The 20,194-nt window shown below is 39.7% G+C and overlaps 1 protein-coding gene across 1 annotated transcript; it reads left to right on the plus strand.

The window, feature by feature from the left end:
• Positions 1-1,447: 1,447 nt before the first annotated feature.
• Positions 1,448-19,917, plus strand: spire2 (spire-type actin nucleation factor 2). Its single transcript, XM_055222574.1, has 15 exons — positions 1,448-1,805; positions 5,595-5,638; positions 6,009-6,371; positions 7,765-7,845; positions 8,367-8,531; positions 10,984-11,070; positions 11,215-11,326; positions 11,661-11,803; positions 14,213-14,381; positions 16,694-16,800; positions 16,868-17,005; positions 17,242-17,309; positions 18,570-18,597; positions 18,808-18,905; positions 19,683-19,917. The coding sequence occupies exons 1-15, from the start codon at positions 1,526-1,528 to the stop codon at positions 19,894-19,896; spliced, it is 2,097 nt and encodes a 698-aa protein (XP_055078549.1). The 5' UTR covers positions 1,448-1,525; the 3' UTR covers positions 19,897-19,917.
• Positions 19,918-20,194: the final 277 nt, after the last annotated feature.

The following is a 20,194-nucleotide window of genomic DNA, read 5'->3' on the forward strand; positions in this document are numbered from 1 at the left end:
AAAGACGTAAAAATAAAAGTAAAAATATACAGGAAATAGCGGTGAGTTCTAAAACGAAATACCTCTGGCTATGTCATTATGCCATCCAAAATGCAGAGACAACTTACACTCAAGGAAAGCATTTTTCTGACAATTTAAAATTGAATTTAACAAAATAAAGATGTTATAATATATTTTTATTCATCATAACTATTGTGTAATTTAGACAAGTTTTGACCCTTGTTTACATTATGGTTTCTTGGTAATAGTTATGGAATTGCATCCATCATATCTGCTGCTCTTGTCCAACCAGGAAGTAAAATACTTGACCAAAATTTAAAAACTAGGCAAGATTTTCTTAGTAAATATGTAGTAAACAACGTTAACTATGTTTTAGTTAAATGAGTCTCACCTGTCATATGCGCTTTAATTAAGCATGTTTAAATTGGCTTTACAGATTATTATTTTATTTTATTTTATTATAATTTTTTTGTTGTATATTTTTATTTATTTATTTTTTGTGTAACAGAACCTGGCAAATGAAATAAAAGCTACATTTACAATTTCTGTGTGTATTTATGATTTATTTTTGGTGAATGAATAGTTTGTTATTATTTGTTATTTGTTATTATTGTTCTAAATTAAGTAGATATGAACTACTACTACCACTACTCAGTTGCATGTACTTGAGAAATTTTACTTTAGTACTTTTCTAGCAGCATAACTTTACTTCTACCTGAGTAATATTTTTATTGCAGTATAGTACTCTTACTTGAGTAAAGGTTTTGGCTCCTCTTCCCACTGTGAGTCTAAAGTGACAAAAGCTTAATCTTGACAGTATGAAATGATTTGAGCGTTTGTGTTTCTTGCACCGCTCCTTCACATATGATTTAGTTTTTCTAATTGTTGTATCTTTTCTTTGAAAATACCAGATTTTCTGCATTATTTACTTTTCCCAAATACTTTTTTACTCTTATTTGAGTCATTTCCTGAACCACTGCTGTGTACTTCTACTTGAGTAATATTATTTTGAGCTCTCTTACCTGAGCTCTCTTTTGGCTCCTGTAGTTTGACTCTGACACGCGCGTGCATTACACAGACACGCGCCACACAGAAGAGGGTTGATCCATTTAATAACATCACCAATAAAACGGTATTTATCTCCGGGTTTTAGGTTACGAAAGGCGCACTACAACAGACACAACTTCACAGGTAGTCCTTTCAGAGTATCCTGATAACAGCCTGGCCCTGTCAGGATGCGTGGCCTCTCCATTCACCGTATGTCATGGAAACAGCTCTCACAGTCTCTGTTGTCCTGTTAGGGCTCTGCAGACAGAGAGGGCACAGGGAACTGGCCCCTTACGCACATCTACACGTTATTTTCTTGAATCTGAAGTTCTTGATCATTTGGGAACCTTGATATTTTGAAAAGATTCCGGAAGTTCTTGTGTGGAGCTTGTCGGGGCTCTGATGGTAAAGAGCAGCAGCTGCGGCAGTCGCAAGGAGCCAGCGGGACACAGCGGCACTGAGGCTCGGCGCAGATGGAATGAAACATGGGCCCTGCGCCATGGCTCGATCCGGCAGCACAGGCGCGGACGGAGAGAAGTCCCGCGCCTCCGCGGACCGCAGCGACCTCCAGGAACTGTCTCTGGAGGAGGTGCTGAAATCTTACGAGCAACCCATCAACGAGGAGCAAGCATGGGCCGTGTGCTTCCAGTGCTGCAGCGGGATACGGCCGCCCCACCCGCTCGGCCCGGTCATTGAGCTGTCCTCCATCCTGCTGCACCGGGACGGCACCGTGACGCTCCCGCACGAGCATCTCTGCGGTAGGCCACACAGATTTAACCAAAAAACTTTAGCACCAAATCACCTAGTTCACTGTTTTTGAGATGACAAATACAACAACTTTAAAATACAAGTTAAAAAGGGGGGGAACAAAAAACACACAACAGTAGTTTCTGGTGCAGACGGAGCAGTCACTGGAAAAGACCCAGTCTGAAACATGGTTTACTTTGTTCTGTCCAAATGTACTGGCTCTATGGTTTAATCTACAGTAAAAAGAGTATTTAAAATGGAAAAGAAACTCTATGGGTGAGCTTGTAGAGAAAGTTCCCCTCATGTTTATTGAATGCTCATTAGTAGGCTCACCACATAGTGTTAGAAGTAGTCCACAGGTAGGCTACACTAGGCCTATAAGTGATACCAGCAATATCTATATGTCTATCATATCTAACACAATCTATTCCATGTTTTCACTAAAGATGGGTGTACACCACTCTCTCCTTTGACTTGAGTGAGTCATGGCCTGTGTGTGAAAGTATCATGACAGAAGCCACAGGGGATGTAAGTCTAATGGACTAATAGTCTATTAAATAGATGACGCTACACAATGTAGAGTTTGTGGTTTGGGCCAGGCAAACTACAATAGAAAGTCATGGGCAACTTCACTCTACTCATCAGATTCTCTAAAAAATAATGCCACAAATGACTCCAAATGACACACCATAGATCAAAACACCAGCAACAGCTGCAAGACCAGATGACTCTCCTGGCCGTCAGGTCCGTTGTCCATTTTCCTGAAGTCTATTGGTTGTAGTCTGTGATCAGACTGCTGTTTTTCTCTCTAAAGTGGCCACACTAGTTGGATGTGGGGAAACCCATACAGAGGAATGATTGTGAGGTTTCAAGTTGGCTGTTGTACCTGTAGCTAATTTAACTCTGTTTGGTTTAACATACAAAAGCCCTAAAAATGCCAAAGCTGCTGTTGCTGTCAGTGTTTCTTACCATTCAAGTTATCTGTAAGGAATTGCTGCAAGAGCCTTGTTTTCACTGGTGACACTAGTAAATAGCCCTGCGTTGTTTTTGTGGCTCTGCTGTTATGTATTTGTGATAAGTCTAACTTCAGATGATGTTGTTTTGCCTCTCAGTGGTTCTTGAGAGTAACCTCACAGATAGAGAAAAAATTTATAATTTAAGGATTAACTTGAAGAAACTATTTTGCCACACAACACTGCCAAAAAATGTGCATGATTGGCTTGATTGAAAATGAGAGATGTATTGACATTATTAGTAATTCAGTACTGATACTAATGAAACAAATGTAATTGTATGGATTTTGTATAATTCCAATCTGCAGTGCTGTAAGCTTTAAAAAACATACCGTTATGTTATAGAGAAATGATGCTGAATGTATCAACTCTCTAACTATGTGACTTTGTTCACATGCACACCAAAATCTGACTGTTATTTGATTTCTGGACCTTTTAATATTATTTAAATGACATTCAAACCACAAAATCTGATGTGAGTAATCAGGCACCATGAAGGAAGAAATTAATAGAAACAAAAATGGGGTTTTGGGATGACACAGGTGCATCATCCATGCTTGTCCAAATTTGTCATTTTGACTTGTTATGTTTTTCTTTGTGCTGTTTTGCCGCTCAGTGGAGCTTGAGGGTAACCTCCTGTCCTGGATATGGAGCTGCTGTGTTCTATGGTGGCAGGCTCAGTTACAGCCTTTGTGTGAACCAGTCAGACAAGTCTGTGTTGCTACTTAGCTCCTAGTCCATCGGGAAGGAATAGCAGTGTGTTGTTGCGAGCAGCGCTGTCTGGCTGACCTCTCTTTAGTGCCTGTGCTGATGGTGGAGGAGTGCCTCTCTGGGGAGCCCTTATTGACATGTGAGATGTCCTCAGCACTTTAGTCTGACTGCAGCAAAGCACTTTCCAACTCAAAGACCCCCCTCAGAGCCCAAAGCAATGCCCCTGCTGAAAATGTGTACTGTCTGAAAGACCCACATGAACCAACAACTGTGACACAGTTCACCTTAAGATTTGTCCAAATTGATAATTTTTTAGAAACTTATAAGTAAAACAAATTAACATATTTTATGTTATACTTTTTAAGAATGATTCCCCAAAACTGGAACTAAACTAACAAATGACTATAACTCTTCTGCTGCTCTAATCAACATGACCTGTGCCTCTACTCTGCTGTGTCTCAAGGCTGGTTTAAAGTCCAATGTCAAATCTAGCATCGGGGAACTCTCCGACAGTCGGCCAGTCAGAAAGCTTTGTGACGCACCTGAGAGCCAACTGGAAAGCTTGGGGCTCTTGCTGCGCTGTGTACATTCAAAGTTACTATATGCTCCCCCAAACACAAGGGCTGTGATTGCTTGATCCACAAAGACTATATGGATGAACATAGAGTGTTTATTGTCCTATTTTTAAAAAAGAAAAAAATCATCAGGATCAGGATGTCAGCTCGTGTGTGCACGTGCATGTGCATGTGCAACTCTCGGACATGCACGTGCCCCTAATGAATAATCTTGTACAAATAACAATATTATGGGGAGTACCTTAGGGTTCCGGTGTGGGACCAAAAGTTTTTTTTTTTTGCTTTCAGAAGATAATCTACAACAACTCATGATCAGAAAAAAGACCTAAATGGACAGGTTAAAAACCTGTATACCAAACTATATTATTTTTGGAAACAACAATGTTAAATTGCAAATATATGTATTAATTGACAATACAATTAAAAGAGTGAACAAATACATTTTTTAAAAGTAACACTGGAGTGTTGTGGTGGAAATCCTGTATCACAACTAGCAAATCAAAAATGGCCAGAAAAAAACAGAAAGAAAAGAAATGTAAAGGAATTCATTACTGATACCAGTGAAACAAATGAAACTGTATGGATATTGTAAAATTACATCTGCAGTGTGATAAGCTGTAAAAAGGCAAAACAAATAGTCCTAATATTATGTTATAGTGCAGAGGTCGACAGCCTTTAACACCCAAAGAGCCATTTGGACCCAGTTCCTACAGAAAAGAAAACACTGGGAGCCACAAATACTTTTTGACATCTAAAATAAAGATAACACTGTATATACTGTATACACTATGTCACTAAACAATGAAACATAAATATTTGCAAAATATCTACATAAATATTTATTTTACCTAGTTAATGGGACTTATGTATTTTCTCTTTCATCTTTACACAGGACTGTGAGCTGTTGTCTTTGAGGTGGGAGCCGTTTGGTTTTAACATAGTTCATGATGGAGAACAGCTGCTCACATATATTCATTGACTATGAAAACAAAAGTGAAATTGTGTAGACAATCAGATACATGTGTTCTCAATTCTTAATGAATGACTCTTTCATATATTCTCCATCTGAGGAAACAGCTTCCCATGCCTAACTTTACTGAGTGGCCACTAAACTTGCATATGTAAAGCATATCGCATATGAATAAAAATAAAACTGAAATGAGATCTCAATTTTACATTTGAAAGTTAAGATTAAAGTTAAGGTAGTTATGTCCTCTGCATTTGAACCAAACTTTAATGCCACTGGGGAAACCTGTCTGGAGCAGTGGGCATCACAGGGCCGTGACCACGGAACCATCTCTAGATCTTGAGCTAGTCCTGTTCAGGACTACCTTAGCTGGAGGATTTGACCTGTTGTGCATGCTTTGGGTTGATGGCGAAAACTGGAGTGCCTGGCAGAAACTCACTCGGACACAGCCAAACATGCAGCCTGTGCGACCTGGGAATCTATACTTTTGACAACATTCTATGTTCTGACTCCTGACTTTTGTGTTGTTTGCAGTTGACCATGAAGGAGTTAGCAACTCACCGGCAGCTGAGCGTCAGGTAAACCTGCCCCTCTTCAGCTTATCTCTCACCCAGGCCATGCTCCTAGACTACACCTTTTACTATACAACAGTTCTATCCAATCTGCTCCAGGCACTAAAACATTAACTTAAAAACACATTATAATAGTCTAATTTGTAACTTAATCCATGACACATGTGTGAAAAATATACAGAAATTTATGCTAATGTATAAGACAATTATCAACCAGTAGTAGTTGGAATCTTTTCATATGGCTCCTCAAATTCTCTTGAACTTACATTTTTGACTGTCCCCCTGTAGCACTTGTGCAAAGCCCTGAGGTTTTGATTTAGAGTTCAGAATGAAAACTTTGTAGCTATGTCAACTGAGATAGATGTGTTGTGCTCAGCTGGTGCAGACTCTGGGCGTGGCCATCTACAGAGCGCTGGACTGGGGGCTGGACGCCAGCGAAGAGCGGGAGCTGAGTCCTCAGCTAGAGCAGCTCATAGAGGGCATGGCGGGCGGGGAGGCGGACAGTGGAGGGGGCAGTGGCACATCGGATGAAGGCTACAGCGACCCAGAGGAGGAGGAGCTGGAGGAAGAACCTGGAGCCCGGCCTGTCTGCTCCCTCCGCCAGGTGATGGCGCTGTGTGCCTGCCGCCTGGCTGAGCCTGGCCTGGCAGCAGAACACTACCAGGCTGTGTGCAGAGCCCTGTTTGTGGAGACTATGGAGCTGCAAACCTTCCTCCTGAAGATCCGAGATGCCAAAGAGGTCAGACTTAAGCAAGACATGTTTTGCTTGTGTCTACAAAGACAATGTTTCATTACTTTCTTCCAAGATTGACATTTACATACATTTCATGAGTATTTGTTACCATTGCCTTTAAACTGTGTGACTTGGGTCAAACATTTAGGATATCCTTCCACAAGCTTCTCACAATAATTGACGGGAATTTTGGCTTTTACTTTGTTATCCTTAAGCCACTTTATAATCAGTTATAATCAGGCAGTGTGATTCACTGTCCATTTGGAAAACCTATTTGCACCAAAACTTTAACTTCCTGGCTGATGTCTTGAGATGTTGCTTCAGTATTTCCACATAAAAAAAAAATAATAAAATGAAATGATTTTGGTAATCCTAATTGCCCTTAGTCTGATTTCATGTCAGAAAAAATGTGTATGTGTCTTTTAATATAGTGCAGGGGTCAGCAACCTTTAACACCCAAAGAGACATTTGGACCCGGCTTAAATGGAAAAGAAAACACTGGGAGCCCAAATACTTTTTGACATCTAAAATGAAGATGACACTGTATATATTGTATACACTCACACACAATGAAAAATAAATATTTACAAAATATCTGTATTTACTTACTGTATTTAAAATATTTACTTGGTTAATGGGACTTCTGCAACTTTACACAGGACTGTGAGCTGTCGTCTGTGAGGTGTGAGTGGCGTTTGTTTTTCACATAGTTCATGGTGGAGAATAGCTGCTCACACATGTATCTGTTTTTTTGCACAATTTCACTCTTGTTTTTAAAGTCTGTGAATAGGTGTTCTGAAATCTTAATGAATGACTCTTTCATGTATTCTCCATCTGTGAACAGCTTCCCGTGCCTGACTATTTCCTGAGCGGCCACAAAACTTGCATACGTAGTTGAATTTGCAGACTTCACTTCTTGAATTGATTTTTCCTCAGATTAACCTTCTGCATCAGTTCTGAAACAGCTTTTTTTCATTTGTACCAAAATGACAAAAACTACAGAAATTATAGAGAAAGAAAATAAAATTAGAGAACTGAGTAAGTATAAAGCACTGGGCATATGCTGGTGACAGTGAAAACGAGAGTTGATCGACAATATGGCGTCTTGGAAAATAGGCTATTAAAGATCACTCAAACATGCATGAATCACTCCATATACAATTTTGAGAGTGTAAACAACATTTTGCGTAATATGTCTGCTTTACAAGAACATGGACTATACCTACTGGTAAAGTGGAGTTGAAGGCACTTCTGTCATTGTTGGTCTAAAGCTCTTCTCGTCATAAAGTACAGTAGTATATACCTGCCGTGTGATGGGGTCATGGCAGCTCTGTCACGTACAGAGGCAGACTGCTGTTCTAACTCTCACATGAGCCTGTGTCGCTGCTGTTGTGTGCAGATGCTGAAGAAGATAAGTGCAGAGGACAGTGTGGAGGACAGGTCCACTGCACAGCTGGACACACTGCAGCACCATGACTGGGTGAGACTCAGGCTTCACTCATCACTCATGTGTTTATATGGGTTAACTATTTCTGGTAGTTCATGTACAGTTTGTGTTTATCCAAACTTTTGACTGGTAGTGTATAATGAAAAATGCCACATTCGTTTCTTTATTTCCATGATATTTATATTGTAGATTCAGGGGTTTACAGCACTGTTGACAAAGCAAGAGTGGCTACTTTGAGGATTTTATTATAAAATATCAAAGAAATGATTTTGTAGAGTTTTTTTTTTCTTTGCTATATAATTCCATATATCTTGTATCATATATTTGATGTCTTCTGTATGCATATAAAATGTAGAAAGTAGTAAACGTAAAGAAAAAAACATTGAATGAGAGGGCATGTCCAAGATTTTGACTGGTAATGTGCATTTTGTACATGTATGTAATGCCAATGTTGAATACATTTTTACATCAGCAGTTTACAAGACAAGTTTTGGTTCTCCAGAGCACACAGCCTTACAACCTTCCCTCTGCTCTGTGTGTCGGTGCTCCCTCAGGCTCGTCTGTGGGTGCAGCTCATGAAGGAGCTGAGGCAGGGGGTAAAGTTGAAGCAGGTGCAGGAGACAGCCTTCCCTCCTCTGCCATCGGAGTTCAGCCTGACACCCTTTGAGATGCTCATGCAGGACATCCGCACACGCAAGTTCCAACTGCGCAAAGTCATGGTGAGGCCAGGGAAACACATGAATAACTTTATCTGTACTGACAATTGGAATGGTTACAATTGAAGATGAAAATGGTTAAAGTCATTTTCATCTTAAGTCTTTTTCATATTGTAAAAATTGATGATGAAAAATGATTAAATCAGAAGTCTTTTATTACGTAAGGCCTTTGCATCTTCGTCAGGGCATGAGAATAAAACTGAGCACACGGGAATCCTTAAATACGTAAGATCATGTGACTAGTCACACTCTCAACATGTACTTTTATAGCCAGAGAGACCAGCAGGTTGGTTTAGAGACTCACTTGGGGTGGACATCAATATTTAGTCAAGAACAATACTCCCATAAAAGTCTACCCATATAAGTCACTGCACGCTACTGCACTGTTCCCATTGTTCTAGAGCCTCTAGAGTTTGTCCTGGTCCACAGTGCCAGCTCTACAAGGAACTGTGTGGGTTTGGCCTCATTCCTAAAAATATTGGAGGGCAATAGCCCTTCGTTATGATAAATATTTGTATGTATATATATATATATATATATATATATATATATATATATATATATATATATATATATATATATATATAGTGTATATGTAAAAATGGGCCTGTATCTAAAATGTCGACTTTTTTATTAGGTAAGGGCTGCATTTTTCTTGTAAAGTATATTTTTTATGACCCCGTGAAACGCACTACCTCTCCTCTCAATATCACAACATATTGATATGTCTTATATGGTTATAAGGTTCACTTTCGCTTTTGATGCTCCGAGTTCCTCCTCCCTTTGCTCTCCACACTAAGCCACTCCCCCTTCAGAACACTGTCATAACACAATCAGTGTGCATTCTGCTAATTAAACTACAGCACATTGCATCAGGTTTGTGAGTTATAGTGTACAGTTTTGTATTGTGCTTTTGTATATCTATGGAGAATTGTCACGTGGGAGCATGGATGACCTAGCACTGGACAGAATCTCACAGTTAAGGAGGCTTTAAATGGGGCCCACGAGAGATCACTAGATTACTGAAACATGCATGGATAACATTTAAAACCTCTTCAAGCTTGTTTTTGATGAGACATGTACCATGTTACAACAATGTTGTAACATGATACAAAGCTCCAATCACTCGATTTAGTATAATGTCCCTGTTTGAATCCGTATTGTACGTTGCATGAATGAAGCGAACAGGGCAACGTGATTCCTGCTTTTTGAGCTCTGTACATGTAAGTACACTGAAAATTACTATTTATAAATAAATATATCTATGTATTAGGTGGCAACAAAAAGCCATTTTCAAAATAAAACCCATAGACCAGGGCATCACACAGACGCAGTTGGTCTTTCTGGAGCGTACAAAACAAATTTACTCATGCAGCCAAATGAATTAATTACTTCGCATTCAGTGGGAATGGGGCATTACAATGATTACCATTTTCCCGAAAACACCTACTCAAATTCTGTGTCTGAACCCTTTGAAGGACAGACAAATGGCTGGGTTAAACTGAGACTGTAGTTTTGGCCTCTGATCTACTCTCATAAGTGGCAAAAACACATAATATTATATAAACTAGAGAATTATTAGAACTCATTACAATGAAAACCACTAAAATAGAAGTTTATATTAAAAGTAGAGTGCATAAATAATATCTGATCTGGAGCGTGGCTTATCATCAAATATTTTTTATTGATGACTGTACTGTGGAGATGGGGCTGATGGTGACCAATAGAAAGATAGTAAAAAGATACAAATATATTAAATTTTTTTTAATCTTAGTTTTTTACTAGTTATTTTTCATATTGTATATTGGTTTGTACTTACTTGTATGTGTATATGTGTGTGTGTGTGTGTGTGTGAGAGAGAGGATGTATGAATGTATAAGTCTAATTCTAACATGTTTGTGTATGTAACAGTTGTGTTCTGTTCGTGTGCTCGCTTGGTGCCCACCTGTAGGGGAGGGGGGCTGATGGGAGGGGTGCCCAATGGGAGCTGACGTCACTGTAAATGCCATCACAACAAAGAACCGTGCGGCTTCCAATTTACAGCTGCAGATTACACTAGTGAGCCACGGATTTTTTATTTCCAGTTGCATCAAAATGACTATGTGACGGTGCCAAATCCTGTATGTATCACTGATTTAAGAAAAATAAATAGGAGAAGAAAGGAAGCACATAACAGTGGGTGTGTACCGCTGTCAGTGAACATGGGAGTTGTTGGCTTAAAAATAAGCAATTAAAGATTGCTCAAACATACACTAATCACTCCAAATACAACTTCGGATGAGTAAATGGTAAGGCAAAACAACTATAAAATGGATAAAGGCTCTGAAAAGTCATTTTGAAATTCAGAAAAAAAGTGTTGTTTTTTTTTGGTTTTGTATTCAAAACAACAACAAAAAAACAAAACAAAGAACGAACCATAACAAAGAACAGCTGAAAAGTCTTGTGTGTTTTCCAGGTGGATGGGGACATTCCCACTCGTGTCAAGAGGAATGCACATGAGCTGATCCTGGACTTCATCCGCTCCAGACCTCCTCTAAAACCGGTCAGTCGTATGTGCTGTATGCCACCCACTGCTCTCTATGTACTTTAAGTGGCTAAGGATGAGGACAATTGCTTTTATTGATCCCCATTGAGTAGTTTGTAATTTTTACTTTTGGGGGTAACCATTGTGTTCTGCTGCCCCCAGGTGTCAGAGCGCTCCCTGCCCCCTCCCCCCCCACAGCCGCAGAGCCTCCATGAGCAGGTCCTGGCTCAGATCAAGCAGGAGCGGAAGCTGCGCCACGTCCCACCAGTCAGACGTGAGTATTAACCACAGCCCAATGTACAAGTCTTTGTAGCGCATAAAAAAAATGTTTATGTTTGAGACCCCTGTCAGAAAGGCAGAGGCCAGTCAAAGGCCTGTCCCTGAGGTTTGTGAGTGTGATTGGACAGAACATCTGGTCACCCTACCACACACACACACACACCCACTCAAGTTGGGTTTACATCTCGTATGGAGACATTACATTACACACACAAATGTGTGGACACTCAGATACCATGTCATGATCATGATGTATTTTTTTTTCCCAAAACATCAGATTTGTGGTAAGTGTGTGTCACTTTGTGTCTTATGCTTCTGGTGTGGCTCAGCGTTCGGCTCACTGCCCTGCTTGGCCCAGCCCTGCTCCTGTCAGCCCAAATCCAGCTCTTGCATGGACTTGTCGGTGTCCCGGCCCCGCGTCCTGCTCAAGGCCCCCACTCTGGCTGAGATGGAGGAGATGAACAGCTCTGAGGTACCACTATTGTGTATATACAGAATACACTCATTGATGCCATGGTATTTGATTGTGTTGTAAGTATCAACAAAAACACAACTGAATTTGTGGACGTTAAAGCAGCAGCAGCATTCATTCCATAGATTTCCACTCAAACTCATTTGTCAAAAACGCTGAATATTGCCATTAGAATTCCCATATTAGTCGTGCTTTTTACTGTTGACCATCTATCTACTGTAAATGTAGGATGTACTTAAGACTGGCTTTGATCTCTAGAATGGCTTGAAACCTACGCCCTCTTCTGGCAACAGTAGTGAAGTGAGTTTGTTGAAATAAAGATACCAAAACCATAGCTGCCAGATGTTTTACTGGAGTGTAGAATGTGAGTAATATTTTTATTCACATCAATTTTATTTATACAGCACATTTAAAATACAACATAAGCTGCCCAAAGTGCTTCACACAGAAGTCAACAAAAAATAGATATACACAAGATACAACACAGGCAAAGTACAATAAAACAATAAAACACCAAAATACCCTGTTTAGCTGGAATTAAACACCAGGGAGAAGAGGTGGGTTTATAGTCTAGTCTTAAGTTGTGTAAAAAACTCAGATGAGCTGACAGGCAGAGGGAGGCTGGTCCATAGTCTGGGTGCTGCGACACAAAAGGCTCTGTCACCTCTGGTCTTGGGCCTGGCTTTGTGCACAGCAGCAGGAGTTGGTCAGCTGACCTCAAGGCTCTGGGTGGAGTATAGGACTTCAGTAACTGCCTCAAACAGACTGACAGATGGGATCGAAACCAACATAGTGCTGTACCCTTAATGCCCACATTTGTCTCCAGGCGGGACAGGAAGATGCTGTGATCCACTAAGTCGAAGGCAGTTGATAAGCAAAAGAACTACGGATTTCCCAAAGTCAACAGTTTAAAGCAAGTCATTAAAAACTTTTAAAATAGGTGTTTTGGTACTGTGCTGGGATTTACAATCTGATTGGAATTTTTCACCAGTTTCATTCATATTAAGATAAACCTGGAGTTGGTCATATGCAACCTTCTCTAAAACCTCGAAACAAAAGAGGCTAAAGTTAGATGGAATATCTAGGTCAAGTTCACAACATTAGCAATACAATACTGTAAATGTTTAGGCTACTGCAGGCTGCTCCTGTTATCAAATTAGTAATGTTGATAAATCATTGTCACATTTGCTGGACGACTGAATGGCCTGTGTACAAATGTCAACTTAGGGCGCCCTGAAAGCTTGGGCTGGCCCTGCATAGTGCACGAATAGATCAGTCAGGAGATCCATGAAGTCCTGGATAAAATCTTTGTTAAACTTTGGAGGACGATACACCAAAGCACAGGACTGGGGTGTCAAGGCTTACTGTGAAAGTCTGAAGCTCAAAACTCAAAAACAAGTCGACCAGAACCTGCTGACAGATGTAACTGAATTTGTACAATGTTGCTAGGCCCTCATCACTGCCAGTAATCTGAGGAGAGCTTTATGGAAGTAACAGTACTACAAGTGACAAAAGCTTTATGTTGGGTAACATAAAATATTTTGAACATTTGTGTTTTCTGCACCGCTCCATCAGATATCATTTAATTTTTTCTCATTTTTGTGTCTATCCTTTGACAATACCAAATTGCATTATTTAATAATCTAATAATCGTGTTCCAACTATGTTAACTTCAAACTTCTAATAAATCAGATGTTACTCAAATGACTCTTACTTGACTAGTAGTTTTCCCCAAATACTTTTATGCTCTTACTTGAGTAATTTCTTTGACCACTATTTTGTGGTTCTACTTCAGTAATATAATTATTATTATTAAGTGAAGTAACATTACTTTTATGTGAGTACAGTTTTTGGCTACTCTACCTCTGGTCCCAGGTCATCAGTCAAATCCAGTCCAGTTTCCGAAGTGACTCAGAAAACGGCACAGTCAGAATGTGGAAATTTCTCATACATTTTTCTCATAGACATTCCAAACAAAATAATTATATTAAGTTTAAAAGCTCAGGGCTAATCAGCTATGTGGTGACTAATGTCCACAAAATCTATAATTTTATTTAAAATCAGTTTCATAAACTTTATAAACTGCCAAGTTATTAAAAATGTTGCTAAATCTTTCTTGTGTTAAATGTATTTTTTTGGACACAACCTCATTATGGATATTAGTTAGCACGTAGCTGGTTAGCCTCTGCCTTTGAACCTTTAATATTTCAATTTATCAAAAAGTCTGTGGGGAAAAATGTATGAAAAATGTATTTTCAGAAACTAGACTGAGCAGTTACTACATTTCTACTATGTTGAAATATGGTAAAAGCTCTAAACCTAACTGGGAACACAATCAGTGTAAATTTAATATAAATATAAAATGCATTATTGTGTTTGCATAAAAAATGAGCAATATGTGTTTTGCAGGAGGAGGAGTCTCCAGAGGGGGCAGAGCTGTATAGGACAGACTCCATTGGCCCTCTCAAACGGGACCGCTCCTTCTCCGAACAGGATGTGGCTCTGCTCCGAGGGGACGCGGCAGAGCCACTGAGAGCCAGGACGCTGCCCAGTGCGAGACCCCCACCCCAGCACAGAGGTCAGTCTGAGAACTACCATAGATTACTGCCATACTGGCTCTAAAGGTCCTATATTACACAAAACTGACTCTTGTGAGCTATAAAGCTGTTGGCTCCTCAAAAACATTCCTGGAGTTGTGTTTTGTTTCATTTATTTGACGTTTGATTAACCCTTTATTATTAATCTACATCTGCAAAGCTCAAAATGCTCAGTTCCACCTTGTGATGTCATGAAACAGTAGTTTTGTAGTTAACAGCTTCCTTTAACTTTAGTTCGGTAGAGATTGGTAATTCCATATGATTCTATTGAAGGAGTATGGAGTTTAAAAACTCAGTGGAGCCACTTCCTGTATTACCACATGACATCACAAGGTGGAACAATGTTTTCTGTTTGCGAGAACTAAATATGCAGAGTTTGCATGTTAAACATGCGTGAATGGAACTAAACATAACTGTTATTGATCTAATAATGTTTTTGTCTTCATAAGGAGGCAGGTCTCCTTGATATTGCATTGTCACAATATAAAATCCATCCTCAGACCCAAAGCACAACAAAGAAAACAATAGGGCTAGCCAGGATGTTAATAGGTGTGAAATCACTCATTAGGGGCTTGGATGACTATGCTAAGTAGGACTCGGTAGCACGGTGGACTCTTAGGGTAGACCGAACCTACAAACAGAAACTGTAAAGTCAGTGTGTGAAGGGAGGAGCTAACTATACTGAAACTTCAAACACTGACTGTTTACAGTCAACTCCTCCCTTCACATAGATATAAGGCAGTGTCCACTAGTATTCTGACCAGAACTGAAAAAGTGGCTTGTACAAGCAGTGAAATGTCTTCACTCCTACTTCACTCCTTTGTCTAGTTGACAGATTTTATCTTTCTTTTGCTATGAATCATACCTGGACGACTGAGGGATTACACAGATATATTCACTATATAAAAGTTCAAACTTTATTTTGATATTAAGGAATTGATTTGATTCTCAATACCAATTCCAATACCATGATGATAATAAAAACTTTTTTTTTTTAGACAATGTGTAATGTGACATTTTAGTATCAATACCTGTTCAAATGATTCAGTACAAGTTTTAGTATTGATTTAATATCTGATACTTTTGACAACCCTAGTACAGCCACAGCACAGGACAGTGTTGGAGCACATCTGCTGAGGTGGTCAGGGAGGGGCTCCTGTAACACTCACTTGCAAACCTCATTATTGATATTGTGCTGCGGTGTCTTATTTACTTGAGATGTTTGTGTAAAGTTACAGATTGATTAGCAAGGCAATGGCACAGCTCCCATAGACTGTCAAAGTGCATTTGACAGGTACTGATGATGCTCTAATTTTAACTTTATGGTATAATACCTGTTGAAAATGTAAATTATAGTTTACCTAAATCAGTTAGTATTTTCACCTATCAAGAAGCAATTTGCAAAGAAAAGTAGAATAAATATGTTGAAAATTACAGGAGAAAGAGAGCTCTAAAAGCTACTGATGACCTTTCCTGATACTTTAACCATCAATTCAACAACAGTGTTCTTATATCTTTAGTTGTTAAAATATTTCTGTGGCATTAAATGAGTTTTGGCCTCAATAGGGTTGCTAGGCAACAGTTATGAAATTCCCTAGTGTGATGTCATGAGGTCCTAAAAATGGCCAAAAAAAATAAAAAATAAAAAGCTTTAACAAAATCTTAGATATATTAATCTTGTGTTTTAGTAAAATGAGTAATCAAACCTGCCACAGGCACTGTGAGCAGACCATCAGTGTAACTTAATCACTAATTGTGGTAACATCTGATTCATAATTGGAACTTCATGTAACTGGAAGGAAAAATCATTAAATGATGCACACAATCTGTCTAATTTTTGTGACTATCCTTTTGAAAATACCAAACTAAATCATATCTGAAACACAAATGTCCAAATCATTTCATATTGTCAGTATAAAGCTTTTGTCACTTGTAGATTTACTCACACTGGGAAAAGTAACCCAAACTTTTACTCAAGTAATGAGTCCTGTTAATAAATATTACTCAATAAGAGTAAAGGTATACCACTGAAAAAAGTGCTCAGAAAAGTACATAAAAAAGGTAAAAGTTAATTGTAAGTAAATGTAAGTGAGTACTACCCACCTTTGCTCCTAAAACATCACACATACACACTACAAGCATAGAACCTAATGTATATCTCAAATTGTTGTATAAATTCTTATCTGCATTTCTCTATTGTATCAGCCCATATCAATGTCCATGTCCATGTCAATGTCTAGATGCATTTACACAGTATTTGTGTATTTTGACATTTCTTCTGTGCTCTGTTCAGCCTCGTTCCCAGGCCAGGCTTGGGCCTCAGCACCGGCCCCTCCACCAGCCCCATGGCCCCTAAGCGCACTGCATGAGAGCACCGACGCAGATCTGCACCTCTGGATGGTGAGATGTGGAGGCCTGATGCCTATGTTTGTGGAAGGTTTGATTCTGACCTGTGCTGTGTGTCTAGGATGAGTTCAGTCATCCTGTGGAGAGTCTGGCCCTGACTGTGGATGAGGTCATCAACGTGCGCCGTGTGCTGGTCAAGGCAGAGATGGAAAAATACCTTCAGAGCAAGGAGCTCTACAATAACCTGAAGAAAGGCAAAGTAATCCCCCACCCCCTACCCTCTCAAAAAAGGGAAATAAACAATAAAAAACTATGAACCAGTGTTAGTTTCTTAATTTAGCCAACTAAAATATCTCACTTTCATCAAAATTACATTTTTGCTGACTAAACTACATTTAAACAAGAACATAATCAAAAGAACTAAAGTTGCCTAAATGTTTGTTTTCTAAACCCATGATAATTATATAGTTAATATTTTATATGTGTTTGGTCCAGGTCTGCTGCTGCTGTCGAGTGCGCTTCCCTCTCCTCTCATGGCCGTCCTCCTGCCTGTTCTGCAAGAGGTACCACTATTCCCTCCGACACAATTAGCTCAGCTATAGGTTGTGTTTACTTGACATTACAACACTGTAAACTGTCTAGCGAGAAAGGAATATAAGGTTCTCATCTGGACAGTGTTTTTGACAAGGCCGTAGTTTAGATCAGTGTTTCTCAAACTGTGGTGCATGTATGTGGGCTTATTCTGGTGGTACGAGGGGGTCTCTGCAGTTTGAGTATTTGGTTCCATTTGGAGATGAATCTATTAATGTTCTTGGCCTTCTCTGGGTAAATCATTATTTATCATTATTATATAATTTACTCCTCATTTAGCCCTTATATACTAAGGGTTTAGATCTAGTTGCACTCAGAAAGCCAGATATTATCTTAGGTGGTACTTTGTTTGAAAAGGTTAGATCCATTTTGCCTTTTACAAATTACAAATGAGCAAAATGTTAAATAATGTCAGTCAGTCTGCCCCAGGGCAGCTGTGGCTACAATAGTAGCTTACCATCACCAAGTGGGAAAATGAATGAATAATGACTATTGTGTAGCACTTTGAGAGGCTTTGACAAGCCTGTAAAGTGCATTACAAGTGTAAGGCATTATTATTATTATTATTATTATTATTATTATTATTATTATTATGTTATACAGGCATGACTCCATCAAACTCTAGAATGTGAAGGTAATCTGCAGATATTCAACCTGGTTCATGGTAAACTCTGTGCCAGTGTTTGCTCTACATAGATCTTGTAGCCTGGGTAATGACAATGTTCATTGAACTTTCAGCTAATAAGGTTCACTAATTGTAAACTTCTAGCATGAAACCGTTTGTTATTGTCCGGTTTCTGTTCCTTTTGTCTTTAATTCATCAGAAGGTTCCCTGTTTCTGCTGTTTGTGTCTATTTGTTTCTGGACTGTATAGACTATGTTGGCTTCTACGTTGGTCACGTATCTCTTATAAGAGATTCTGAATCTCAATGGGACTTCCTGGTTAAATAAAAGTCAAATATACGTTTAAAAATGAACAATTAATAGCCCCATCTCCTTGTAGAAAGCAGGTCATGAACTCTCCACCCCAAAAAATACATGGTGCACCTTTTTAACTTGCAGATTTAAGTATAAAATAAGATAAATATGCACCACAGGGATTGGCAGTCCTGTGAGTTTGTATGAGCCAAATACTACAGTATATGAGTATATGCACATTTGAAGCAGAACTCTGACCACAGCCATGTTACAGTTGTTTAGTATGTGCTAAAATGTGCCCTCTGTGCCTGCAGGTCTGTGTGCAGCACTTGCAGCGCCAAGGTAAGTCATGTGGTTTTATGTGTTTATCAGACATTGTGCTGTCAAGACATACAAAACCTGAGCTTGTAACTGATGTGATGCATACAGTATCTCTTCTCCTGCCCCTGCATCAGTTTTACCTCGTGGAGTTCATATCATTTCAGAGACACATGATTCAACACTTGAGCTGATGAATAAATGCTGTTTGTCTTTGTGCTTTGACTTGTGCAGATGAAGATCCCTTCCAAAAAGATGGCTCACATTCCAGTATACGCTGTGGGCTTTCATGTGGCTCCCAAAGACCAAGTACACAAAAGCCAAGTCTTCAAGTAAGTCTCTAGTACTCTGGAGGGACAGTACAGTAAGTCACTGTACTGTCCCTCCAGTGCTCCAGCCTTTTTGCACCTCTGCTCAGCTCCCCTGCTGTCACACTGGGCAAGTGGCCATAATATAAGACCTAGTCAGCAGACACATGGGCTGGTATGGTATGGCTTACAAAGGGCTCGCAAGAGCAACAGTGCGAAACTAACAATGCAAATAGATTTGCACTTTTTTTTAAAGTGAGCTTTTTAAAGTGAAATATGTTATGAAGTGTTCATGAGTTCAACGGCAAAGGGTAGGAAACTGTTCTTATTGCAAGAGTTTCCTGAGAAGCTCAAATAGTCTGTGTCTAAGGTGAGAAGGGTCTGCCGAGTCCTGGAGACGTACAGGTCCTGGAGAGGTGGTCACCTCCTCAGTGCTTCACTCTGTGTCTACACAAATGCAGATAAAACATTATATAATCTGATTAATTTGACTTCAAATCACATGATACCAACTAAGCAAAATCTTTTGAAAAAGCAGGTATTATTCTAATAGTTTGTAAATGTCACAGCTAGTTAGTAGTAGGCTACTGGTGTATGTTTTAGTGATGAACTGATCAGCCAAAGGTGTTATGCCTTTGTGTATTTAAAAAAAATATTTATTCTTTATTTCAGACACAAATATTATTCAGCCCATAGTAAAAAAAAGAACAAGATACAGATATAGATATATAAATATACTCTGCCCATTATCTGTTGTAGAGTAGATGGAAGAGTCTAATGTGTGTGCTCTCCTCCTCTCAGGTGTGTGCATGGTTTGTGTGGGCGTGCAGTGGAGGAGGAGTTCCCTCACCTGTACGCCCACGGTTGCAGCCTGCGCGACGTCTGCTCCGACTGCTCCAAGTTTGTGGCCGATGTGGTCTCATCCAGCCGCAGGAGCCTGGACATTCTCAACACACCCAAGAGAGACCTGAAAACTGCTCCTCCTGCCAAGAGGCCTCCACCAGCTGTACCCTAGACCCCCTAGATCCCTCCATATGATGTCCACTAGATCTCTCCAACTGATATCCACCAGACGCCCCTACCGGCCCCTCACCGACAATCCTCCATCTGATATTCCCAAGAACCTTTCACGCATTTTTCCCTAGAGCCCACTACCTGATGTCCACTAGATCCCCACACGTGATGTCCCCAAGGACCATTCACATGTTATCCTTAGATCCACCCACCAGCCTCAACACCAACGCTTCACCAACTGTACACTAGATCCCTCCACCTGTTGCCCACTAGATGCCCCGGCCATTCCCTCAACTATA

This window comes from Periophthalmus magnuspinnatus, chromosome 6 (genome assembly GCF_009829125.3).
Source record: "Periophthalmus magnuspinnatus isolate fPerMag1 chromosome 6, fPerMag1.2.pri, whole genome shotgun sequence".
NCBI classification, from domain to species: domain Eukaryota; kingdom Metazoa; phylum Chordata; class Actinopteri; order Gobiiformes; family Gobiidae; genus Periophthalmus; species Periophthalmus magnuspinnatus.